The sequence below is a fragment of the Fusarium subglutinans genome (assembly GCF_013396075.1).
Source record: "Fusarium subglutinans strain NRRL 66333 chromosome Unknown NRRL66333_c0000060, whole genome shotgun sequence".
In the NCBI taxonomy this organism is placed as follows: Eukaryota; Fungi; Ascomycota; class Sordariomycetes; order Hypocreales; family Nectriaceae; genus Fusarium; species Fusarium subglutinans.
This window is the reverse complement of record NW_023502123.1, coordinates 144340-162120: the sequence shown is the minus strand read 5'-3', so window position 1 is coordinate 162120 and position 17781 is coordinate 144340. Positions and strand designations below refer to the sequence as shown.

General features: G+C 50.0%; 7 protein-coding genes across 7 annotated transcripts; 2 read left to right on the top strand and 5 right to left on the bottom strand.

Moving 5' to 3' along the window:
• Positions 1 to 123: 123 nt before the first annotated feature.
• FSUBG_5968 (Coatomer subunit beta) lies at positions 124 to 2909 on the top strand (the record flags this gene model as incomplete). The annotated part of the gene is made up of 5 exons (XM_036684119.1): positions 124 to 141; positions 266 to 350; positions 395 to 1279; positions 1328 to 1907; positions 1952 to 2909. 5 exons carry the CDS (start codon positions 124 to 126, stop codon positions 2907 to 2909), a joined length of 2526 nt encoding a protein of 841 aa, XP_036538539.1.
• A 504-nt stretch (positions 2910 to 3413) lies between these two features.
• FSUBG_5967 (TM2 domain protein) lies at positions 3414 to 3899 on the bottom strand (the record flags this gene model as incomplete). The annotated part of the gene is made up of 1 exon (XM_036684118.1): positions 3414 to 3899. One exon carries the CDS (start codon positions 3897 to 3899, stop codon positions 3414 to 3416), a length of 486 nt encoding a protein of 161 aa, XP_036538538.1.
• Positions 3900 to 4424: 525 nt separating this feature from the next.
• FSUBG_5966 (infection structure specific) lies at positions 4425 to 5051 on the bottom strand (the record flags this gene model as incomplete). Its single annotated transcript, XM_036684117.1, has 1 exon — positions 4425 to 5051. The coding sequence occupies one exon, from the start codon at positions 5049 to 5051 to the stop codon at positions 4425 to 4427; it is 627 nt and encodes a 208-aa protein (XP_036538537.1).
• Positions 5052 to 8469: 3418 nt separating this feature from the next.
• FSUBG_5964 (siderophore iron transporter 1) lies at positions 8470 to 10227 on the bottom strand (the record flags this gene model as incomplete). Its single annotated transcript, XM_036684116.1, has 1 exon — positions 8470 to 10227. The coding sequence occupies one exon, from the start codon at positions 10225 to 10227 to the stop codon at positions 8470 to 8472; it is 1758 nt and encodes a 585-aa protein (XP_036538536.1).
• A 2396-nt stretch (positions 10228 to 12623) lies between these two features.
• FSUBG_5963 (heterokaryon incompatibility het-6) lies at positions 12624 to 14609 on the top strand (the record flags this gene model as incomplete). Its single annotated transcript, XM_036684115.1, has 1 exon — positions 12624 to 14609. The coding sequence occupies one exon, from the start codon at positions 12624 to 12626 to the stop codon at positions 14607 to 14609; it is 1986 nt and encodes a 661-aa protein (XP_036538535.1).
• Positions 14610 to 14767: 158 nt separating this feature from the next.
• Positions 14768 to 15567, bottom strand: FSUBG_5962 (murein transglycosylase; the record flags this gene model as incomplete). The annotated part of the gene is made up of 2 exons (XM_036684114.1): positions 14768 to 14817; positions 14865 to 15567. The coding sequence occupies 2 exons, from the start codon at positions 15565 to 15567 to the stop codon at positions 14768 to 14770; spliced, it is 753 nt and encodes a 250-aa protein (XP_036538534.1).
• A 1120-nt stretch (positions 15568 to 16687) lies between these two features.
• Positions 16688 to 17713, bottom strand: FSUBG_5961 (zinc-binding alcohol dehydrogenase domain protein; the record flags this gene model as incomplete). Its single annotated transcript, XM_036684113.1, has 1 exon — positions 16688 to 17713. One exon carries the CDS (start codon positions 17711 to 17713, stop codon positions 16688 to 16690), a length of 1026 nt encoding a protein of 341 aa, XP_036538533.1.
• Between the last annotated feature and the right edge of the window lie 68 nt (positions 17714 to 17781).

Below are 17781 nucleotides of genomic sequence, written 5' to 3'. Positions count from 1 at the left end.
CATCCCGCATGGTAGACTCCTTCAGGGATTCTTAACTTCGACCCCACTACTTCGATATCACCGCCCTTGCTGGACAGCTTGCAACTTCAACTGCGCAACGCGACAGCGACGACACACGACAAGATGAAGTTAGACGTCAAGGTCAGTCTGGGGATATGTTGAGTGCGCCCGGTGATCGGCGTGGTGCTATTCATGGCGAGCGCACTCGATATCTGCGGCGGCAGCTTTACTTGTGCGATCTGAGCTGACACGTTTCGCAATACAGCGCCAGCTCTACGCTCGTAGTGAGCGAGTCAAGGGCATTGATTTTCATCCTCACGAGCCATGGATCCTCACAACCCTCTACAGCGGTATGTCGACCTCGGCAGCTCGAGATCCAATGCTGACAGTATAGGCCACGTCTACATCTGGTCCCACGAAACCCAACAGATCGTCAAGACCTTTGAGCTCACCGATGTCCCCGTTCGCGCCGGTCGATTCATCGCCAGGAAAAACTGGATTGTCTGCGGTTCCGATGATTTCCAACTACGAGTCTACAATTACAACACCTCCGAGAAGATCACCTCCTTCGAGGCGCACCCCGACTACATTCGAGCTATCGCCGTTCACCCCACACAGCCGTTCGTCTTGACTGCCTCCGATGACATGACCATCAAGCTTTGGGATTGGGAGAAGGGATGGAAATGTGTGCAGGTCTTTGAGGGCCATGGTCACTATGTCATGGGTTTGGCCATCAACCCCAAGGATACAAACACCTTTGCTTCGGCCTGTCTTGATCGAACTGTCAAGATCTGGAGTCTTGGATCTTCTACTCCCAACTTCACCCTCGAGGCACATGAGACCAAGGGTGTCAACCACGTCGACTATTACCCTCACTCCGACAAGCCCTACCTCCTCACCACATCTGACGACCGAACTGTCAAGATTTGGGATTACACTACAAAGTCCCTGATCGCCACCCTCGAAGGTCACACCAACAACGTTTCGTTCGCCTGCTATCACCCCGAATTGCCCGTCATCATCTCCGGTTCCGAGGACGGTACGATAAGAATATGGCACGCCAACACCTACCGATTCGAGCAATCCCTCAACTACAGTCTAGAGCGAGCTTGGTGTGTCTCGTATCAAAAGGGCAAGCAGGGTGTTGCTGTTGGTTTCGACGATGGTGCTGTTGTTGTCAAGCTTGGTCGCGAGGAGCCTGCTGTTTCCATGGATGCGTCTGGCAAGCTCATCTGGGCCCGACAAAACGAGGTTGTCTCTTCAATTATCAAGGGAGGAGGTATGTACACATGCACTGTACCAGTACTGGATTAAGCTAACAAGATAGATGCCTCTATTAAGGACAACGAGCCAATCTCCCTCCCCACCAAGGATCTTGGTACCTGCGAAGTCTACCCCCAAACGCTTATCCACTCCCCCAATGGTCGATTCGTCGCTGTCTGCGGTGATGGCGAATACATCATCTACACTGCCCTCGCCTGGCGAAACAAGGCCTTCGGTTCAGCACTCGACTTTGCCTGGGCCTCTAAGGACAACAGCAATGACTTTGCTATCCGAGAGTCCGCCATGAGCGTCAAGATCTTCAAGAACTTTGTCGAGAAGAGCGGCGGTCTCGATGTTGGTTTCCAGGCCGAGAGACTCCATGGTGGCGTTCTTCTGGGTGTCACAGGACAAGGTGGTGTCTCCTTCTTTGACTGGGCTACTGGTGGTCTCGTTCGAAGAATTGAGGTTGAGCCCAAGCAAGTTTACTGGTCTGATAGCGGCGAGTTGGTGGCGATTGCATGTGAGGATACCTTTTACGTTCTGCGATTCTCTCGCGAGAACTATGTTGAGGCCGTCCAGTCTGGAGATGTCGAGGAGGATGGTGTCGAGGCCGCTTTTGAGGTCATCACTGACATTAGCGAGTCGTATGTCCCCCGTTCCCCTTTAATCTGCCATGCTAACGATATAGTGTCCGAACTGGTGAATGGATCGGCGACTGCTTCATCTACACCAACAGCACCAACCGACTCAACTACCTTGTCGGCGACCAGACCTACACTGTCTCCCACTTCGACAAGGCCCAGTACATCCTGGGCTACATCCAGCGCGATTCTCGAATTTACCTCGCCGACAAGGATGTCAACGTCACTTCCTTCGGTCTGTCTCTTCCCGTTCTGGAGTACCAGACTCTTGTCCTCCGAGAGGATATGGAGACAGCCGCCGAGCTGCTACCAACCATTCCCCACGACCAACTCAACAAGATTGCGCGCTTCCTGGAAGGTCAAGGCCATAAGGAGCTAGCCTTGGAGGTTGCGACAGATCCTGAGCACAAGTTTGAGCTTGCCTTGGCATTGAATGAGCTTGCTATCGCTTTGGACCTTGCTCGTGAGGCTGATGCCGATCACAAGTGGAAGACTGTTGGCGACGCTGCTCTGTCAGCTTGGGATGTCACCCTTGCTGCTGAGTGCTTCACCCACGCCAAGGATCTTGGATCTCTCCTGCTTCTCCACTCATCAACAGGCGACCGCGATGGCCTTGCTGCTCTCGCCGCCCAAGCACAAGAAGCCGGCTCTCACAACGTCGCCTTCTCATGCCAATGGCTCCTCGGCAACATCGAAGCCTGCACAAAGATCCTCTCCGAGACAGGCCGTCTCGCCGAAGCCGTCCTCTTCTCTCAGACCTACCAGCCCAGCCTGACTGTGCCAGTAGTACATGAGTGGAAGGGGAACTTGGAGAAGAACAAGAAGGCCAGGGTAGCCAAGCTGATCGGCGTGCCTGGTGAAGACGACGAGCTCTTCCCTGAGTGGGATGAGTGGCTCAAGCTTGAGAAGGAGGGCGGCGCGAAAGTGGCGGAGCCCGTTAATGGACAGAAGGCTGAGAGCGAGCCGGAAGCTGAGGAGGAGGAGAGTGAGGAGGACGAGGAATGAGTGTGATATGTGCTTTTTATGCTTAGATGGCAGGTGTAGAAAAGGATTGGTCATTTCGTCAGGGTTGCTATGGCATCAATGAGTATAATGAAAAGAAACATGACAGTTATCTGTGATGTGTGAGGGAGTCTTGTGTTGTACTGGTGACATTAATGCCTTGATGGACGGGGGTTCGGGTGCATTTGTGAAGTGGATTTATTGAAGGCAAGCCTCAACTGGAGACCGAAATTGTGTTCAGCGCAGTGATCAATCTTGATTTCAGGGTCTGGTCTGTATGTACGTCGTTCAAGCTGAAGATGAGGCTGAGCGATCTCAAAAAGGATACCGTGCCGTATGCTTGCAGCTTCAGTCACTTCGTGTAAGTCAACCGACACGTGCCAACTCTAAAGAATAAATGATCTTGCGATCTTTTTATTTACTACCCATCACAAAACACACCAATCTCAGCAATGTCGCTAAAATAATCCACTAACAAAGAACGATAACTGACTGCTCACTCCCACCCTAGTACTGCCATCCCTTGGAACTACCCCCAGGACATCCAGGCGTCCCGTACACACCGCCCACAATCCAAAGAATCATATCAATTAACGCCCATGTACCCGCTCCGCCGAGGGTGAGGAGTTTGAACACGGCGAGAGGCCAGTGATGGGCGTAGAACTGGTCGACGCCGAGGGTTCCAAGAAGGAGGGAGAGGATCATGGCGGTGCGTTCTTGGCGGTAGCATTTCTCTGTGAGGGGACGTTCGTCGAAACCGCCCCAGCTTCGGGTTTGGAGGGAGGGTTGGGGTTCTGATGGTGTTAGTGAGTGACGATGGGAGAGGTAGAGGGGCAGAGGGGACAGACCATCGTGGAAGTAGAGAAGAGCGCTGCCGATTGAGATGATGAAGATATAGCCTAGCATGATCGTCTTCCACTTGCGAGTTACAAAGTAGATGCCGTTGGTGAGCCCGCGGCCCAATTTGTCGGCGATGGTGAGTTTTGCGTCCATCGTTAAAGTTGTAAGTTTAGATGTTCTGGTTGAGCAGAGAGGGTGACGATATGGTATTTATGAATGATGAGAAGGACAGACCAAACGGCCTTTGAAGTATAAATAAAGGAGCTGTTATATGTAACAGGCTGCCATTTTCTTTATTGAGACGTTTGGTAGGAGCTCATAGTGCCTTGGCGTTGGTGCCAGTGATCGAGATAGAAGGCAAAGGCTTTGCTTTTTGTTTGTTAGTACACAAAGTTGAACACAAATTGAGTGCCTGTGAGTCAATGTAGTCAAACAAAGAATGCAAACCATGAGAATAAGCTTGGACTACAGTGAGGCCAAACTATGGATGTGGCGTTACACTCAAACGGTTGGATGATGGGCAAACACTAGATGAGATGTCATGACTACATTCACGCATGTTTGACGATGCTCACGATTACGTTTAGACAAGATCTGTGAAAGAGACATGTCTTGTATTAAAAGCAGATAAACTTAAATCTCATAGATAGCCAACAACTTCTCCTCGTCAAAGACCTCTTACAGAGCAGCGACGACAACACCAGCAACAGCAGCAGCAGCAGCGTAGATGAAACCACCCTCACGAGCGGCACCGTTGGTCTCAACAGCAGCAGCAGAAGAGGTAGGAGTAGAAGCCTCGCTCTGAGCAGAAGTCTCCTCACCCGCAGCAGCAGTAGTCTTGTCCCCAGAGGCAGAAGTCTTTTCCGGCTTCTCAGCAGTGGTAGTAGCACTCTCAGCACCACCCTTTTCACCGAGGGCAGCAGTAGCGCAGACAGGAACGGCGGTGGCGTACTGGCTCAGCTCAGGGCACTCGGACAGCGCAGACTTGATCTCGTCCTCGTTCTTGGAGTACCAGCTGAGGATCTGGGAGCTGTAGCTGGCGTAGTCCTTGGAGAGGGAGGCGGGGGTGCTGAAGGAGCAGGGGTCCGTCTGGGGGTTTTCAGTGATGTCGGAGACGATGGCGGGAGGGGGCGTGGGGAGGGTCTTGTAGACGTCGAGGATGGCGGTTTGGCACTCTTCTGTGATGCCGCCGACGGCTGGGGCGGTTGCGCGGGGAGCGAGGAGATCGCGCTTCATGAGGGGGTGGGCCATGAAGTTGGCGCTCACGGCGGTGGCGAGGAGGGATGTGAGGATGACGGACTGCATTTTGAGATAGACTAAAGATAGACTGAAGATAGACTGAAGATAGAGAGAGTGATGATGACGAAGGAGGAGAGCAGAACAAGAGGATCAAGCCATCCTTTAATAGTTTATATTCCCCATTAAACGCCCTCCCTAGCACCACAACTAGTCTCACTTCATTTCCACCCACCGCCCGAAGGATTCACCATGTCTCGCCAATGTGATATTAGTTATGGTCCCATGTGCCGTGATCCAGTCACGAATCAGCCCTACAGCACACTCAGGGGTAACGCGATGCTTTTTGGCGTTCAATCAAGAGCCTGAGCTGAAAGGATAGCGTATACATTGACCAATCACATCTACTCACGCCTGGGGCTGAAGGCTTGGCGTGCGTTTTGGTGCGGAGAGTGTTTTTGAGTCTGAGCGTCGATTGCCGCGGAATGTAGTATTCGTATTGAGTGCAGAGATGCTGTATTGGGTTAATGAGACTGAGGGATGAGCTGGAATAGGTAAGGGATATACATAGGCAGTAGAGGATAGGGAAAGTATGCCTTGTCAGATGGTGAATGTCAACAAGATGCCGCTAACTTAAGCATCGCGCTCGTGGCTTACATGGCTTGCCCCTGAAATTAACACGACTAATTAATCACGACGCTCTAAACATTAGCCAAGAATCGGCATAATTCACTCCGAGCATTTGCTGTCAGTACCGTAGATAAATGGAGATCGGGGGTTTACTCGGGAATAATATTACATCCTCCTCCACTCTCCAACACAAGTCTGTATATATATCCAATTAATTATACAGTAGACACACTAATTGCACGTCCCGAAATCACTCTGACAGCCCGTCCCACAATGATCACTCGTACTCCCACACCATCCCGCCCTCGAACAACATCCCCATCCACTCTCAGTACACCTCGCGCCCCCATGCGCAGCTCCACATCGCCCCGGCGCCGCAGGCTCAGGCGTGTCACTACACGTCCCAAACACAGGCTGACATCCTCTCCCGCAGTGATCGCTCGTCCCGCCGCACCATCCGTTCTGCGAACAGCACGTCTCGCCGTTGGGCTCCCCGCGACACGTTGCGCCGCCGTGTCGTGAGCCGCAGCGGCCGTTTGTCGTGGCGGGGAACGTGGGTGATGATGAGGATGTTGATGTCGGGGATGGAGAAGAGGATACGGTGCGGTACCAGTTTGAGGGGGCGTCTTGGAGACATTGGCCTACTGTTACGGCGGTGAAATTGTTGCGTCGGATGGAGAGGAGCATGTATTCTGTTAGGTTGTAGACGCTCTGATACACGGGGTCGTGCTCGATGTGAAGCCATTTGTTGGTAGCTGGACTTTTACCCTCGACGGTGTTGTCCCAGATTTGCTTGGATGTGCTGATCATATTTGGACTGTCGTGTAGATATCCTTCTGTATCCAGGTTGAAGTACGTGATATGATACCCGAGCTCATTCAACCATGCATCTGTAGTGGTATTACTGGCAGAGTACGGAGGACGCATGTAGGTTGGGAAGTAACCGAGAATATCAGCAAAGGCAATCTCGTTGTAAATCATCTGATTCCAGAATTTCGAGCGGCTCAACGTTGTGAGACGTTGATGGGACCATGTGTGACTGGCAATCTGATGGCCGTCGCGAACCATGCGTCGAATGAGACTTGGCCATGGTGTATCGGGGTCATTGATAGCGCCCTTTCCAAGGTTGCGACCGGTGATGTAGAATGTCGCTTTAGCATTGTATCGCTGCAATTGTTAGAGAGATAAGAAGAAGTGACTGGGCGACGTACCTGGAGGAGATCGAGAAGGTCTTCGGTGTAAGTATACGGCCCATCATCATACGTCAACGCAATGTCTCCGTTGCGGTTACACCGATAAATAGCCTGACCATACGGAATACTTCCAACTTTCGGACGAGCCACATTCGTTGTATCAGGGCCACTTGGACGAACGTTTGCATCGCAGCCAGGACCATACTCAATCTGACACGAGGGAGCAGAACAGTAAAGATAACCATTTCCGCACCATCTTTGAAGGTCAGTACAGATCAAACACAAAGGTTGAGGGACTTACCCAGCGCTGGAACAGCATTCATTTGGTCCGCAGACTGTCCCGAAACCAGTACCACATCGTCCAGCCTGTCGTTTGCCAAGAGCACGACTGAAGAGCGAGGGCCATGGGGATGCAATGGCGAAACTTGCCAGAAAGGCGATGAGGAGAGCGAATGACTTCATGATGGGGGTTCAAACGAATGACTGTAACGGACGGATGCCTTCTGGCCACTTGATGATCCAACATTGGACGACAAAGACATATCTTATATACCCATCTTACCTGCATGATGTTCAACAAAATGACTTCTCCAAGTCTCATTGCAGCAAAGTTGAGGCGCAACCCATTTTGACTTTTGGTGTAGCACAGCATGAAACACCACCCCTCACAGATTAAGATCGGCTGACGAGACCAATATATTCCCAGATATTTTTGAGGCCCGTCAATATCGTAAGCCACAGAGAAAGGATCATCCTTGAAACAGCCTTTAAATAACTACAGTTTGGGTGGTGACAGTGGGAAATCTCGTACTCTTAGATGAGAACCTTATCAACACGTGTCACAATGGCTTACGAACCACATGCTGTGCGAGAAACGGTATCTTCGGAGGTTTTTTTTGGGTATGCAGAGAATACGAGAGGCCCATTGATGCGACCGCTGGGGGAGAGAATGGATTGGCTAAGAGGAGTAGGGTGAAGGGACGGGATATCTTGATGACATGTAGACGATAATGAGGCGATAAAGATGAACCGGAAGGATGGTAGGTGAGATGAATGGGTGTAGACAGGATGTTTTCGTGGGTTGGACAAAGCTAATGAGAGGATAAGCTTGTTCCTTGCAGTGTGATGAAATGAGGTGTCTTGCAGCGGGACGACATTCTTGGGGGGGGGGGTGATTGGTGATTGATGAGGAGATGCAGGTACGTGTTGAATATCACAGAATTTATCGGTTCTTGGCTCTTTTTCAGCTGAGGATTATGACAGGCATTGTTAGCACTGTCGAATGAATTGAATATAGCAGTGCATGAATTGCGAGGTGGTTAATTGGGCTTCAGTCTGTTTCTGTGGATGTCGAATGCAGCTTCGGCCGCTTCGATCTGGAGATTAGAAGAACCTGGCTTGCACAAAGAGCTGATGATGACTGGACCTCGAGATTGACGTAGTCTTTGGGCGGGTCTTGTGTGCATAACAATTGACAATTCATGCAATTATGCTCAAAGACCTCAATTGGGCGAAGACAATTGACCTCACGGAGCATTAAATAAACTTCAACTATTGAAAATTCACAACATGCTCAGAGAACCATGAATTAAACAAGTAGCCCTAGGCTAGATCAATTACCATATTACGACATTACATACAACTTTTAAATACTTTTGACTTTTCTAAGCAGATGCAGAGGAGCGCTCGGCAGCCGCACCAGGCTTCTCATCCTCAACCAAGTTCTGCTGATCAGTGAGCTTGGGATTACGCAAGCACAGCGAGAAAGCAATGAGAGGAACACAAAGACAGATACCAGTGATGGTGAGCAGGCGCTGGACATGCTTGTACGCATCAATCATGGCATCGCGCTCGTCAGAACCAACTGGGAAGTCCAGAATGGCAGACAGAGGTTGAGAATAAGCATACACTGCAAGTGTCTCGTTTCCGAAGCTGGAGAAGCTCTGGGCAAGTCGCACAGGGAGAACCTGAGTCCAGATGGCACCGGAGACGGCATTTCCAAAGGCCGAGCCGACCTGGTACAGCGCGAGGTACAGACCCGTCATGACGGCGAGTCGTTCGTGGGTAACGTAGGCTTGGAGCGAAGCTTGCGCGGGGTAGGGGAACATACCACCCGCAATACCGAGGAGGATCTGCGCGCCAATGACGCCGGATTTGTTGTCGGAGCTGGGGTCGCCGCGGTATCGGATGAGAAGACCGAATGCGACGAGGAAGAGACATGTTCCTGATACGATGAAGACCTTGAAGCGGCGCACCTTGTACACGATAAGACCGAGAATTGTGCCGGTGATGACACTCGCGAAAGAGTAGAGGGATTGGACCCGTGTAGCGGCCTTGATGCTGAAGTTGAAGGAGACCTGCAGAACGGTGTAGAGATAATCACCCTGCATTGTCCAGGCAAAGTTGAGCATGCATGCGATCCCCATGGGGGCCCAGACGGAGCGGTCCTTCATGTGGTGGAAGGGAACCAGGGGGTGAGGAGCGCGGAGTTCCCAGACGACGAAGACGGGAATGCAGACGAAGCCGATGACGAGGGGCGCTACGACCTGAGGGTCTGACCACTTGCTCTCGAAACCTCCTGCGATGGTGAGGGGCACGAGGAGCAGGGCGAAGACGGCGATGAGGAGGATTACGCCGATGATGTCGAGAAGCCAAAAGAGCTCGATGGTCAGTTTGTTGAAGCCGAGCTGCTGGAATGAAGAGCGGTAGCCGACGAGGTGACCCGCCTTCTTGGCGCGGTGGCCAACAACGAGAAGGCTGATGATGAGAGGGAGGGCGCAGACGGGGTAGATGATGCACCACATGCCGATTCCCCATCGCCAAGTTGTGGCTCCAAGGACAGCTTCTGTGACGTCGCCGCTGACCCAGGTGTTGATGATGAACGGCAGAGCGGGGATGTAACTGAAGAACAAACGCGATCGCACAGACGTGATGTCTCCAATGATGACTTCCACAAGTAAAAGAATCATAGTATATCCAATCTGGTAGATAACCGCACCAGCAGAGTACGTATCCAGATTCTGCGCCGCGGCCTCAATGACCGTTCCAATGGTATAAAAGAACACAGAGATGCAAATAAGTTCCACACGACCAAACACATCCGCGATCTTTCCCGCAGTGGGCTGCGCAGCTGCTGCGATGACGGCGCGGAGGGTATTAACAGAGGATTGAAGCGAGTGCTCCTGGAAGCTGTTGAGCGCAGAGGGCTGGTAGGCGTAGCGCACGGTGCCGTCGAGACCGTAGGCGTAGGCGATGAGGAAGACGCCGAAGAAGATGAAGATGCGGTCGGCGAGGGTGATCACTTCGGACATGGCCTTGATGCGCTGGACACCGGGGGATGTGATGTCCCGGACGGCGTCGGCGGCTGAAGGGGGGACTTCATGGCCGTGGTCGTTGTCGGGGGATTTCTCTGGGGAGGACATGATGAGTGATTCTGAACCTCAAGAGGAGGAGTTCATGCAAACAGAGGGGGGAGAGAGAGCATGGTGGAGGAGTTGAGGGGGAGGATGGAGGGTTTATAGGATGGGAGGGAGGGTAGATCCACTCGAGATTGATTAGATAACTTTAACGTGCCGAGTGAAGAACTTTTCGGAGGATCTGATAGGGAGGGAGTGGAGGGGGCGTCATGCGAGTTTGGGAGCCCGCTGATGCGCTATATTAGTGTTGTCCGTAGCGTGCAGCGACGGGGAGTTTTGGCGATGATGAAGGTGGCGGATGATGTCTACTGGCGTTCAATTATACGTTCTATCTCACTCCCAGCGTTACTATACTCGAAGCTATCGTGGAGTACACCCCGTGAAAAGAGTTTCTGATCTTCAACACAATAAACTTTCGTATAAACGCAGACTCACAATGATTAGCGACTCTCTTCACCCTTGGCGTTAGTCAAGTCAGCCGAGGGCAACGCAACCCACTGATCCACAGACTTATTTCCCTTCTGTCAAATCCCACAACAAGGATGTTTTCTAAACAGCTGCCTGCGGTTTCGCCGATGCAATCCCCCAAAAGGAAGGGATCGTCTTTCCCCCTCGGCGCTGTCCGCCAAAATGCAACGTTCCACAAAATCAAATCCTCTGGTTAGAAAACTCTGCCCGGATGACGCGGATATAAAACTGCTTTGGGTTAAGGGACTGATTGATAACATGCCACTGTCTCTTGGCTGGTAATTCGGGTCCAGTTAGAAGAAGCTGTGCGTATTCTTGGACGGATGAGTTCCTCTTTGGGGGTGTCATTCCACATCGTCGGGTCCCGAAATTTCTTGGCGGATATAAAAATTTTGATGGAATATCCACTGTGCTTGGTCTAGAAGGGACGGGGCATCGGATATTAGACACGCGACTTTGTGTCAAAGGGCCGCGGGATGAGGTAAATCGCCGGCCGAGGATATGTCGGCCAAGACGTTCGTGGGGTGAAGAGATGTGAATGTGTCAGTCAACGTGGGATCGATCTGATAACGTCCTAGACGTCTCATTGTGATTGCCATAGGCATTGGATGTGCATCAACCCACTTGGTCGTCGATCTCAGCTGCATCACATCCACATCCACTACAGTTACAGCTCTGATCCTTCGATTTGTTGTTCCTGCGATGTCGGACGATGTCGGTTCCTCGGTTGGACTAAGCTTGGACGTTGGGTAATTCGTTTCTTGGCATAGCATTGAATTTTTTCCACTCAACCCACTAGACACAGTCTCAGATAGAGCATTCCAATACTGTCTTAGCGTCGGGTCATTGTCTAATCTTATCTGATCCATCAATCATGTTCGCCGATCGGTAGCTAGAGAGTTTATGCAACGCGTCTTGGCCGAAGAGCTATTGGCTTGGTATGATTGTGAGGCAGAAAATTCTGTCTAGTTTGCCACAAGCCGCTTGGCCGAAGAAATCTGTCTCTTAGTACACAATGAGGCTGTCGTGGTTTTCAGTTGTGGGCAATCTTTCATGTGCTATGCTATATTGCTGTATCGAGGTGAATGGGTGAGAAGTTTGTCATGTTTGGCAGTGCGCTATCACCAAAACACAGTAAAGAAAACCAAACAGTATTTGATTTGATTGTATAGATAATCTGGAATCATAGAACATGCCACAAGCTTGAGAAACAATCAAGAATAACCATCATCATACCGAGATAATCCGTAGAAAAATCCATCAACAGATTCCTCTCAATCGCTCCTCTCATTTAATGTGTTGTTTCCCTTTGCTGTTTCCTGTGACTGGTAAATTACAACTCGATTGTCTTTGGAATTTCATCTGATTTCACTTTGTGACGTTTGATTTCTTTATAAAAATTTCATGTCAAGCTTGAAAACAAAGCCAAACTTCTGCCTAGACAGCAATTCATTAGTGCCTTTTACGGGCTTGAGATTGCAGGCGTAATCAATTAAGGGAGATTGTCTGGTAAGCATAAAACATTGATGGAATCGTTAATAGCAACAGAAATCATTCATCGTCGCTAACTAACAAGCTTGTTTGAGATGGAGCATTCATATCATTCAACAACATCTGAAGCATGGATTATATTATTACTCAAGAAGGGAAATGATTAGGCAGACGCAATATGAAACTTTCAATTTAGATCTTGCTTCCCTGCTTCCTCATCATTTCTCCTGATTTCGCCGTGTTTGATAGATTTGTGCTTTCACCCCTTTGCAATAACGTAGCGTAATCTTTCTGTCAAGCAGAAGACAAAATGAGAAGTTGCAGCCTTGTGTGTAACTCATAATAACTATATAAAGTCTCTCTCGCGAGGCAGAATTGATCATCCTTCGTCAACTCCACCAACTGCAAGTCAACCTCACCAGTTGTTGATCAGTCTTGTTCAGATGGCGTCCTCCAGCACAGGATGGTGCTCCTCTCCACCCCTCTATCAACCCCTCAACAAGGATAAACGAGAGATACGTCTTCTTGAGATCCTTCCCATCACTCCTGACGGCAAGGTCAATTGCAAACTCCACACCGTCCTCCTTACACCTGATCTTTACTACACCTGCATCTCTTACGTCTGGGGCGACCCCAACATCACGGAAGATATCGTCGTTGATGGTGTTACTCGACAAGTAACCGTCAATCTTGCTACTGCACTTCGACATCTGAAGCAACACTGGATTGATATTGAACGAAAGTCAGACCCTGAACTCGACACTTCCAAGTTCCGCTTGTGGGTCGATGCACTCTGTATCAACCAAAAGGATCTTACCGAAAGACTACACCAAGTTGGCATGATGTCGGACATCTACTCTTCGGCAGCAATGGTTCTGACCTGGATTACTGCAAATGGCAAGGTTGTCCAAAAGGCGTTTAAGGCTTTCGAAAAGATAGTTCGAATCGCCGAAGAAAACGTAGACAGTGAGAGTTGGGATAGCGCATTACCGTCTAAGTTTACAGGTCTTACAGAAATGGAACTGTCCAAGATTTGCGACAGCCTACCCCCCTGGAATCTTAGCGAGTTATCATGGCTCTGTCCAAGGGTCTCTACTGGTGTTGATTTACGAAACCTCAACAACCTCCATGATGGACCTTATGGGGCCGTATATAAATTCTTCAAACTCAACTTTTGGAACAGAGTGTGGATCTATCAGGAGGTCATTCTTGCAAGGAGGCTGTACTATGTGTCCCGAACTCGCTGCATAGAGCATTCGTCATGTCTCGTGGCATTGAAAGGACTAATGGCCTACACGCGACTCTTGAAAGAAAATAACCGAGGGTCGAAGCAGCAGCACAATATCAATATGTTGCAGGCCGTTTTAATCAAGTTCTGGCATCTCTCAAAGATGCGCTTTTTGCTTCGAGGAACCATCGATGGCGATAAAGACCCAGACTTTAGTTTGTGGCATCTGGACTTATACTTCTCTCCAGATCTCGAGACCTCCAATAAGTTAGATTTTATCTATGGTCTCTTGGGTGTGACAAAATCGCCTATCATCCCTGACTATACCAAGAGCATTCGAGAGGTAACACTGGAGTTCATGGCGTGGATTTTGCCTGCCTGGAAAGCTGCCGAAGGGAGGAAAAGAAAGAACGATCGCCAAATCTTTGACTTCCTGAGCTTCCTGAACACTCATGCTGCTGGCCTCAAGCGCGTTGACCATCTACCAAGCTGGGCACCGGTATTTCCAAAGGCCGAAAGACGAAGGCCGATTGTGAGGGACCCTACAGAGCGCCGTTCAGCATTCAGAACAGTCCCTGAGCTGTCAAAAGGGCTTCCCATAGCTGTCATCAACGATAGCCTATGGATCAAAGGCATCAAGGTCCAGGTTGTCAAGACTGTTTACCCCAAGCCTGTGTCAGGCCATCTCCTGACAGACGGACTGCAAGAATGCATCATGTCACTTACACAGTCACCACAGGATAGGTATCCCAACAGTGAAAAAAGTGTCTTGGAGGTCCTGTGCTGCACTTTGCTCCGAAAAGAGTCATATGAGAACTGTGCTTTTGACGCAGGCTTGTGCGTAGGGTTCTGGCTGTTTCAGAGTGGCAACATAGCTGACACCGACAAATTGAAGAGGCAATGGTGTCAAAAGCCCTACGTAAACACGGTGATATACAACTGGAGTCAGAAGGGGCAAGCTTTCCAAGGCTGCAAGTTATTCACAACCAATGATGGATATATCGGCACGATGCCAGATGATGTGAAGCTTGGAGATGTGGTCTGTGTCCTTGCAGGCTCTAACGAGCTGGCAGTACTCCGTCCTAAGGATGACCACTACCTGTTTGTTGGATGTTGCTTTATGATAGGTCTGATGAGTGGCGAGGTCTCAGAATTGCTGGCTTCAGGAACAGTCAAAATTGAGACCATTGAGATCCGATGATTGTGAGTGTTTTGAGATTTTATAGCAGTGTAGACAGACCAATAAGAGAACCTTCTTTCAGAGGTATTGAATTGTGACATGCAGATTTCAGGTTATATACAATGAGAATATTTATAGTACGAGAAGAGACTAGCCAGCTAATCTGCACTGCAGACAGTTTAGTTGACAGAGAGACTGTAAGCAGAGGTAGCGAAGACACAGTTGGAACCTGACACGTTAGCTTAAGAACAAACACACACATGGAACAAAACTTACCGACGAAAGGCTCAGTACCGGCCTGGAAGCTAGTAGCAACATAGCTGCTGGGAACACCCTGGCTCTTGGTGAGGTATGTAAGGAAAGGAAGAAGATCGCCCTCAAAGTTACCCTGGTTCTGGGTAGCAACGAAAGAGTAAACGGTCGTATCGCCATTAGGTCCACGGAAGAGCTTCCACTGCGCACCGTTGATGGTCAGCGTCGCAAGGGGAGTAGAGCCAGAATCAGAGATAGGTCCAGCACCGCCGTAGGTTCCAACCCAGATCATGATCTCGTACTTGTTAGCAGCGCCAACAGAGGGAGCAAGCCAAAGATCGTAGGAGACATCGGAAACCATGTTGGTTCCGGTGTAGCGCCATGTCCACTTTGTAGGGATGGACTTGATAGCCGAGACTTTCTTGTTGATGTTCTCGAGCGCAACGTTGGAGTAGCTCTTGACGTGGATGTTTCCACCGGCCCAGCTCCATTTGGTGGACCACGAGAAGGACTTGTTCTTGACGGAGTTGAAGGTGGTGCACTGAGAACCGGACGTGGCCTGGCCGCTGCCCCAGTTGTTGTGGTAAACGGTGTATCCTTCAGTTTGGAGGGACCCGAAAGCATCACACCAGGTGGTAGCTCGTTTATCAAGGGTCTTTGAAGGGGAAGTAGTAGGTGTAGCTGAAGCCACAGCCAAAAGGGCAGAGAAAGCAGTAAAGAACTTCATGGTGAAAGGAATGTAATGTAGAACTGGAACTGAAACTGAAACTGAAACTGTAGGGCTGAACTGAATGGACAAGAGGGGAATGGAAGAGTAGACACAGCCTTGGCGGCTTCTTTATAATGTTTCTTCAGAAAGTATCCGTGCTTCGGAGATTGGCTGCGTGTTTGACCTGAAACTCCTATTCGGACGATATGATCATATCTGGTAAGTTATAGCCCCATAAGTGCCGACTACCGACTGACCTAGTCAAAAGTTCCACCAATCACGACTCAAGACTGAATTTCCCCAGCAATAGAAGTGAAGCCGCGTATTCTAGAATAACCATCTCGTATACATGGGTAAGAACGATTGGGTCGCGGCCGTATTGAATTAAGTAAGTTTCGGAGGCTCGGAGCGTAGAAGGTGAGAATTTCCTTTTTGATCTATACACGGATGCAAGTGGTAGCGTGATATGGGGTCTCGGGGTCATATCGAGATCTTGGACTACCATTGTCGCCTTGTTCTTTCATTTGCTTTCTTTCTCTATTTGTTGAAGCTTGTGTTTAATTATAGCCCTATCAATCTAAGCTTAGTCGAGCTAGAAGCTAGCTTCTCTCCATACTTTTCAAGCCTATGTTTTATGAAACGATGTGTTCAAGGTCTGTTCAATCAACCACGCCACCAGCCTTGAACCAAAAGATATGCTCCATGTAAATCGAGATAAAATCTTTTTCTATATCGTCCTGATACTATTGTCACCTAGCTACAGACCATTCGTGCATCGTGACAGCAGAGAGTTTCTTGGTGAGCTCAGAGCTGGATTGATCTAACGTTTGTCGTAGTATTCCTACCCCAACCAATCATCTGCCCTCTGTCATCGACCATAAATTCATCCCATCAAAAAGTTAGCCGGAGAAGCGGAAATCAGGTGATCCTCTGCCCAGCCCAGAATACAAGAAGATTATTGGTACGCAAAACCATAGCTGTAGTTTGTTTCACATCAAGGATATAAAGTTTTACTACAATTATTTGTCTTACTTTAGGGTTAATGAATCTTTATCTGCAACACTAGTCTATTCCGTATATAGTCTGTTACTACTTTGTATATCTAGTCTACCAGAATCTTCCAATAGTCCACCTCTTCTCACTTCTCAAGCTCAACAACAACCTTGGAGTTGCTAACACCCTTTCCCAGGATATCCAAAGCAGAGTTGATCGCCTCGAACCCACCACTAACCCTTTCAATCTGCGTCGGCACGAGCTTACCACTTGCAATGCCCTTAGCAAAGAACTCGTGAAAAGCCCACCTGGTGAAATGCTCATTGCCATCCTGGTAAAGCACAAATGGCCATGAAGTAAAGTGGCGGACGACACCTTCGGGAAGTGTCTCAGGGCCAAAGGCGGGCATGGTAGCATAGACTGTACCACCGCCCTGGGGGGCCAGGACATCGGCAAGTATGCTGACAGTGTTGGGGTAGGAGATGGTATCGACGACGATATCGTATGGTCCCTCGGCGATGAAGGCCTTAACGAGGGTGTCACGATCCTGGCTGTGATCGATGACCTTATCGGCGCCGAGGGTTTCAACAAAGGCTTTGTGTTTGGGCGAGGTGGTGGTGACTACGCTGTAGCCTGCCCGGCGAACATACTGTACAGCAAGGCTACCCAAGTTAGAAGTTCCTCCATAGATGAGGATCTTCTTGCCAGTAGAGGATACGTCGTTCTCAATGTCTGGCTTGGGCACACCGGCTGTAGCGCTGATCATGCCGACGACGGTGGTCAGGTTCCCGTTCATGCTCACAGGGACAGCCAGATCAACACCCTCTGGGACGAGAATGGTTGTGTCAACCTTGGCCAACGCGTAGGCCTGGTAGGCGGCATACTTGTCGCCATCGGTTGGGCTGGCATACGCAGCGACTTTGTCTCCGACTTTGAAGTCAGAGACACCCTCGCCAACAGCGACGACTTCACCGCTAAAAGAAGTACCGATCACGCAGGGGTACTTGGGTTTGAACAGGTCGTTCTTGGAGATGCTGACCTCGACTGGGTTGATGGCGATGAGCTCGTTTTTGACGAGGATATCGCCAGGTCCCGGGGTTGGCGTGTCGAGTGGCCTGACCTCGAGGGGTGCCCGGGCTGCAGGGTTGACGGCTCCACGGTTCTGAGACATTGCGCTCTGATGCTGGTGAGATCTTGAAATGCTAAAGGGTCTTGGGTTGGCGAAAGATATGTTCTTGG